Raw genomic sequence first — 7701 nt, 5'->3', positions numbered from 1 at the left:
TTGGAAAAACTTCCTGCTAAAATCTTTGGACTGTGATAATATTTTGGGAGATGGGATTAGAATTAGAGGGTTCTCTGAGGGGATTAAAAAAATAATGAACAGTCTCTGTTGGCTGAAAATTTGGCTCATTTGACACAGATGAAGTACTTCATACTGTGGATTTCTAATACTACTGTGAAGGTTGTCTTCCTCGACCGTCAGCATTCATTCAGTCAGTCAGTCATGTTACAGTAGTGTGTGTTGAGGTATACATGACACTACAACATATTTGTCTCGTGAGAGGCTACTACAGTACTGCCACAAGAAAAACATTGCATTTACACTTAATGTAATACATACTTTATTTGGTTACTGAGTGGCACTATTATATTAAGGTAAACAGTTTAGGTTAACGCAGTTATATTCAGCAACTGTGTAAGTCCAACGCTCGTGCTCTGCCTGAAGCATACTGAATGTAAAAACTTTAGCATCAACACAAAGTTTGAAATAAGGAATACATTTTTTGGAGAGTGATGACAAACACAGTCTGGTTTCCATGACCTGCTGCAGGAGTCTTTTGTGTTGTGCTGCATGTGACACTGTTGTTTTTCTTCAGAACTGGCCCCGTACATATGGAACTCCTGCAGGATAATGTCGTTTACAATGATGTCTTAAAACCTCAAACTCGCTGTTTGGAGAACGACCATGAAAACATGAAGAGCATGTTGACATTTTCTTATTTCTCATGTTGTCATTAAATATTAGAAACAGATTTGCAGCCAGGTCTTCACTGGGTTCCAGGCTGCCCTGGGTCACGTGGAAAAGACGCTGCTAGAGACTTTGTAACATATGGATAACAGAAATGAACTCGGAGTGGAAACAGAGTTAAATGACAAGACTCACTTGTGTTCATAGACTCTTTTTTTAAAAATCTGCCCTTGAACCTCACCTCTGACACTCCGTCTCCCACTACACTTGAATCCCCAGTATAACAGCAGCACATTTTCAAAGCAGCCGTCATGTCTCATTTGAAGTTAAAAAATGATTTTATTTTATTTTTATTAAAGAAGTAGCTTAGTTTATCTCTGAACCTCAGAACACAATAACTACCAGAGATTCCACAAAGACATTATTTTGTTGAATCAGCTGGCACATCTTTAAAAGTACACTAATTTTTTTTCATTATCAGTTATTAAAAGCCTCCACCACTTTGTTGTTGCCCATGAGGTAGAAGAAATTTAAATTGGTTTTGGTGAACATAGACCATTTAGTTCTTTCTCATCCCTGCAGAGGGTGCTATAAACACAGTATTGGTTCTTGGTACATTTTTGACTTTCATACCTCTGTTTGTTCACCACTGAATAAATGAGGTCAACCAGTGCATCAGTCAAACCTCATCACTGTTTGTCTGTAGGTCATCGGTCTGTAGGTGCTGCTAGCTTTTCTGACCTGGAAGTCTGTTGTTTCCAGTTGGGCTGTTCGCCCTGTGGAAGAATATAACAGCAGCCAGTGAACAGCAAGTGTTTGCAGGCAGTGCAGTCACATGATTGTTCGTGTAGTACTCACTTGACACAGGCACCAGCTGGCCCAAACTCTAACACAGCACTTAATTAGCAGAACGTAGCAGAGTGGCTGCAAACATCTGCAGCGACTCATTAGTTACCAGTCTGAATATGTGGGCTGTTTCCTGTTGGAGAGAAAGAATGTGGACAAAAATAGACGGCTAACCAGATGATAACCTCATTTAGACATATGTCATGCTTATTAGTTTGGTTAATTTCCTGACCAGAATATGAGATTATCTCGCATTTATTTACATCTAAAATGTCAGAAATGGAATGGACAAGGAGACAGTACTTGCCATTACTTGTATCTGAGTAGAGGATTCTGGGAAATTAATGTTTTCATTTGCCACATGCATAGACTGAAGAAAACAAGATGGAATAAACATCCTCAGGAATAATGCTGCGTTTAAATTCTATGTCTTCCAGATGTCAGTGTGAGCCGACATGATAAACCTCTGCAGGAAATCAATTTATGATGAATGGTTGACAATAGGATGGGAACTGCACTCTTACAAAAAAGAAACAGCAACATCCACAGGGCTCACATTGATTTGTGATGAGAATGTTGTTGTGAAAGGTGGTTCCCAGAGTGTAGGGGCTGTCATGCTGCCACACAGAGCAGCAGCAGCAGCAGCAGCAGCAGCAGATATATGAGAACCACAGACTAACTGTACTCTTTTGGACCTCACGTCACTCCTTAGATCATGTTTTCAGTGTAAGCCTGAAGCTGAGGATCAGTCTGTGATGTGGCGTTTATGAGCTGGTGGATTAAACCAGGATTTCATTGTCCATGGTGACACACACGTGTGTTTGAATGGATGGATGGATGAACAGACGCAGGAGATAATTTGTATTCCTGTTCTTTTCCTTTTCTCTAATGTCATTCATCATGTCACTGAGTGAAAAGAACAAGAGAAAACTGATGCTGAACCCTGCAGGCGGAACGTCACCAAAAAAAAACCCAAAACCCTGCTACAACTGTGACCTCAGAGAACAACATGTAGAGATATACGTCTTAAAGCTAAATGTCATTAGCCTGTTAGCTTATAGTCTGTTTGTATAGTTTGAGGAGCAGAACTCCACTTTTGACCTTTGGGAAAGTAAGTAAGGTGTTCCTTCTGTTTCTGTTTCCTGCCTTTTCAGGAACATTAAACCAAAACAACTGGGCCAAAAAATTTCCCTCGTGCAGCAACGCGAAGCAGTCGCCCATCAACATTGAGGAGGACTTGGCCCAGGTGAAGCTTCAGTACCAGAAGCTGCAGTTTGATGGTTGGGAGAGTCTGACATCCGAGGGGACGACCATCAAAAATGACGGCAAGACGGGTGAGGATTTTGTACTTTTTTTAATGTAATCATTGATAATCATTGTTAGAACAAACACCATAGAAAACTGCATTTTTTGTCCAAAGAAAATTAGCATTCAAAATTAAATGATGAGTTACATTTAGTTAAAACAAAAAACAGAACAACAGAAATAGACACATCCTGGGTTCTATCAGTATAAGACAACCATCTCTGTCCTTGTGTCCAAATGACATTTGGTCCCAGATGGACACTGACTGATTCTCCCTCTCTATTGGTCAGTGCCTCCTTATTGTAAAATATACAGTTACCTGTTTCTTACTGACAGACCTGGGACTCTTTCATTGGACTGTCTCTCTCAGTCTAAAGGATTGTGAAACACAATAAGCTGCACTTTTCATTCAAAAGAATTGTTAAGTGAAATTGTAGAGCAGCAGGATCCAGGCCGGCCTTTTTACCCAGCTCCAAACAGAAGAGCCCACCATGTCTTAGGAGAAAAGGGCCCTCAGAGGAGGAAGAAGCGTCCTGTTGTTGTCGCCCTCGTTGTTGGGCTGCCAGCTTCACTGTAGTCTCTCACTAATGGAGTTGTTTGGACAGTCAGGTCTTGAGTACTTAAACCTGTTTTTATCAGCGCACTAATGGGCCCCAGTGTCGGTGCAAAGGCGCAGAGCGGCGTCATTACACGCCATTTACAAAACTCCCGTGCAGGCAGGAGAAAGACGGGAGATTTAGGTTTTTACAAAAACAGGTGATGGATGTGGCATGTGGGTATTTGTAGGCCACAGTACGACACTGTGCAAACAGGGCTGTCAACACCAATGAATCAGCAGCCGGTCCTGTCAATATTTGTCCTGCCTCGAGGGGAAATTGAATTTTAGGAACGGTAGAAAAGACAAACGGTACAGACAGAGAGTGGACGAATGTCGAGCCCATGACTTTTTTTTTTTACAAAGACTGAGTTTCATCCGGTTGTTCACATGGAAAGTGTGTGTCATCTGCACATAAAACACAATGGTCTCGTGGCCACCCTGTTTTTAAAGGGTGGTGGGCAGAGATGTACAGTGGAGCACAGAAGATGAAAGGACTCTAGAAGGATCCTTGTTTGTCAGACCATCAAAGGAGCTTTTTGATCCTGACCTTTTGTCAGGTCAAACAAAGACCGTACTGGAGGAGAGCCCCTCATCCACTGAGTCACTGTGTTGTCAGAGGCCTTGGTGGGGTGTATTATGGGATGTAGGAACCTCTGATCTTTTTCATATCCAGACAGGGGGTTGACTGCATTGTTCACCTTGTCGTTTATTTATTTTGTTGAATAAATCGCTGAATAAACGTTAACTTTTTTCCGCTGCATTTGAGCATTTTTTGTCTCTTTTTTTGTCTCCGTTTACTGGTTAGAGTATACTAGCAGAGTAATTACATAAAATAAAATCAACATTTTAAGACTTTTGGTTTTGATCTCTGACATTGCCTCTCTACGTTACGCCAGCAACACAGCTTGCCTGAGTGTTGTAGCTTTAGTTTTTTTATATATTTTTCTTTTAAATAATCAAACTTTCTTGTACGCTGATGTCACTCGAACTAACTTAAGGTTCATTACTGCCACCTGAAGGCTGGAGTGTGTGGAAGAAAATCCTCTCAGTGTAGTGTTCAAGTTTGTGTCTTTGTTCTTTCTCTCCTCAGTGGCAGTGGACGTGGATGGAGAGTTTTATGTCAGTGGAGGAGGCCTCAGGTCAAGGTTCAAGGTTGGACGGATCACCTTCCACTGGGGGCGCTGCAACGCTTCGTCAGAGGGATCCGAACACAGTTTGGATGGCGTTAAATTCCCTTTAGAGGTGAGCGTGTATTATTAGCTGCGTTGGTGTCTTTAGCATTGATCATGTTTTAACCTGGTGACAGCATTGGTTGTTGTACAGCTAACATGGAAGTGAACAGGAACACCCCTGCTAAAGTGCACCAGCTTATACAATAAGTACTGCGTGTGTATACGAGTGTCGGCCTGTCCTTGGTCGTCAGAGTAAACACGTCCGTCTTGTTTTCCACAGATGCAGATCTTCTGTTACGAAGCTGAACGTTTTGACTCCTTAGATGAAACCATCAAGGCTGGAGGCAGAATCACTGCACTGGCTGTGCTGTTTGAGGTTTGTCTGCACACGTCATTACAAATGTTTTCTTTCTTTCTTTCTATTTTTTTATGTGGAAAACAAGTGCAGTCCATGATATCCAAGCAGCAAAGCTACAAAAAAAGGTCAAACCTAGAAGCTCGATGGGGGCACACACTGACATGAACATCAGATACACTGTGACCCTGTACTGGTCTGATATTATATTATTAATTAAGAAATACAGATGATCTTTAGAACACAGATTAACAAAGATTATAACAAAATAATCTACAACTTTTTTTTTTACATGTATAATTTCAATAATTAGCAGAAAAATCGGCCTCATTCATTGGCTGACTCATTACAGTTTTCCCTCTGATTCACTGGGACCAAACTGAAGTGAATGTTCAGAAACTTTCAGCGTTAAATGAAAAACAGATGCACTGTTTCCTGATCACTACATTAATCACTGAGTGCAGTGAGTGACTCACATCCAAACTGGGAACCTAAAGTTCTTGACACCTTAATGCTACTTTAACACACTCCTCTGTGAGACACTGTAGGCGCCGTGTTAAGTGGAGAGGACGGAGAACCTAAATTAGTAGCTACAATTTTGTCTTTTCATCCAGACACGTGACGTTTGGTCTTGTACAACAGAGGATGTTTTTACATGGTTTTTTTCTGTTGTTTGAATTGTGATGAAAGTGTTTTTGAAGCTGTCAGTGGAAAATAAGAGCCATTTATGAATCATGAGATTACTCTATGGTGAAATGTGTGTGTATTTGGCTGCTAACCAAAGGGTTGACAGTTTAAAGCCACATGACATTTACTACAAAATATTTCCCTGAAGGGATTATTACAGTATCTGTTAAAAAAAACTGTACAATTTATCTGTTAAATCCTTATCTCATCGGTTGAGTTTTTTTTTTTACTTCATTAATCTTCCTAAGCTAAAAAGAGTAATTGAAAAAATAGATTGAAGTCCCTTCTATGTGCTTTCATACTTGGCCAAATAACAGATTGGAATCCAGACTCAAATTCTGATTAAAGTTAAAGTAATTGAATTTTTATCAGGCAATCTTTATCAATTTTTCAATTTATATATTTTTTTCTGTTGGGAGAATTGGAACACAAAGGTCAGGCCGGGCTTTTAAAGTTACAAAAAAACAATGAACAGGTTTTACCTAACCACATGATCATCACCAGCTGAGGATCATTTGTCATCAAATATTATATTTATTTCACTGCAGGAGAAAAAGAGACTGGTTGTTATTGTCTCCATGTGAGAGTATGAGTGAGTAACAGGTTAGATTATGTTTTCCAAGAACCTGGAAAATAAAATTCTGTTCAGCAAACCTTGATGTTAATAGTTATTCCTGTCCAATCCAGTGAGAGAAAGAGAGTCAGTCCACTGTGTTAGAAGAGTCTGATTCATATTTCTGGCTCTATATCTATATTTTGTCTTCTCACCTCTGGGTTTTCATGATCACCACCAGGTTTCTAAGCTTAAGTGCATTCTTTCTGCACCTCTAGTTTGTGCTGTTTCGCTGCCGTGGGCCTCTCTGGCATGTTTAAACCGGGGCTGTGTTGGAACGAGTTTAGAAACTCGTCTGAGCTGCAGGCTTCCATTGAGACTGCAGGTTATAGGCTGGGAAAATATATATTTATATGAAAAAAAACACGAGACCGTTTTTGTTGGCTAGCTGCCTCAACAGGTATGAGTTGGAAGTTTTAGAAACTCATGTTGAAGGGTGTCTGGTGGTTTCATTAGACCCTGTAAAGACAGGCATTTACATCAGCCCTGAGTGATGTGTTCACGAGCCGACGATGATGTTTGATTACACACCACGCATCAGATGCCGTCCCAAAAAATACTCAGAAATGAATTTGTATACATCAAATGAAAATGCCACTTCCTTTGGACGAATCAGAAACGTGACATTTGCCTTTTTCCCTTTCTAATTGCACTTTAATAAAGGTGCATTCCAGATTTCCTCCATGAAAAGCCACGATTATTTAAAGTCCATTTAAGTGCACTTTGTCTGGTTTAGGTGACAAACAACCACTTAAGTCTTTGGTTCTGACATCTGTTTTGGTTCCAGTGGAGCATGTTGATTACTACCAACCTGCTGCTCTGCAGTTATGACCAAAAGGAGGAATTCATATGAAGGGTTTCTCCACAAACACAAATAAATACTTCCAGCTGCAGCCGTGTTTATTACCCTCTCAGTTGTAATTGCGTTCGGCTCGTGGAAAAAAACCACAGGGTCGTGTGAACAAAACAAACACATCATTTGAATAATGGCAGAGCCGGGTCAGCAGGTAAAACCATTAGACACATGTCTTAGCTGTAGAGCTAGACGGACTTATTAATGGATTTAATGTCAAAATGCAGAATTATACAACAGTATTTGACAGATGTCTAATTCAACAGTCTTCAACATGAGGTTCACAGCCCCTGCAGGGGTCAGTAGAGTGTTAATGTTGTCTGTAAGGTTCTTGTTGCTCCGCTGCTCTAACTCCGCTGTTCCCTTCAACAGTTTCAATAATTATGATGGAGGATTTTAACATGTTTAATGTAAACAACGCTGTGTTTTTATCCACAGACGAGCAGAGAAGACAACGACAACTACGCACCCATCATAGACAGCATTCTCCGAGTGAGCAGATTTGGTAGGTCCACGTCTCTTCTCCCCATTTTTATTTATTGTTAAATGCACAACTTTTGTTTTTTTTTTTGTTTTTCTTTTTAA

At 40.4% G+C, this 7701-nt stretch overlaps 1 protein-coding gene across 1 annotated transcript in view; it reads left to right on the top strand.

The window, feature by feature from the left end:
* ptprz1a (protein tyrosine phosphatase receptor type Z1a) overlaps positions 1 to 7701 on the top strand; it is a 45071-nt gene that overhangs the window by 16314 nt on the left and 21056 nt on the right. Inside the window, exons 3-6 of the mRNA XM_025056226.1 lie at positions 2688 to 2867; positions 4527 to 4678; positions 4889 to 4984; positions 7555 to 7657. Of these exons, the coding sequence (XP_024911994.1) occupies positions 2688 to 2867; positions 4527 to 4678; positions 4889 to 4984; positions 7555 to 7657 (531 nt within the window). The remainder of the gene's footprint in view (positions 1 to 2687; positions 2868 to 4526; positions 4679 to 4888; positions 4985 to 7554; positions 7658 to 7701) is intronic.

Source organism: Cynoglossus semilaevis, chromosome 6 (genome assembly GCF_000523025.1).
Source record: "Cynoglossus semilaevis isolate Cse_v1.0 chromosome 6, Cse_v1.0, whole genome shotgun sequence".
Taxonomy (NCBI): domain Eukaryota; kingdom Metazoa; phylum Chordata; class Actinopteri; order Pleuronectiformes; family Cynoglossidae; genus Cynoglossus; species Cynoglossus semilaevis.
The sequence above is the reverse complement of the archived record's forward strand: the minus strand, read 5'-3'. Positions and strand labels throughout refer to the sequence as shown.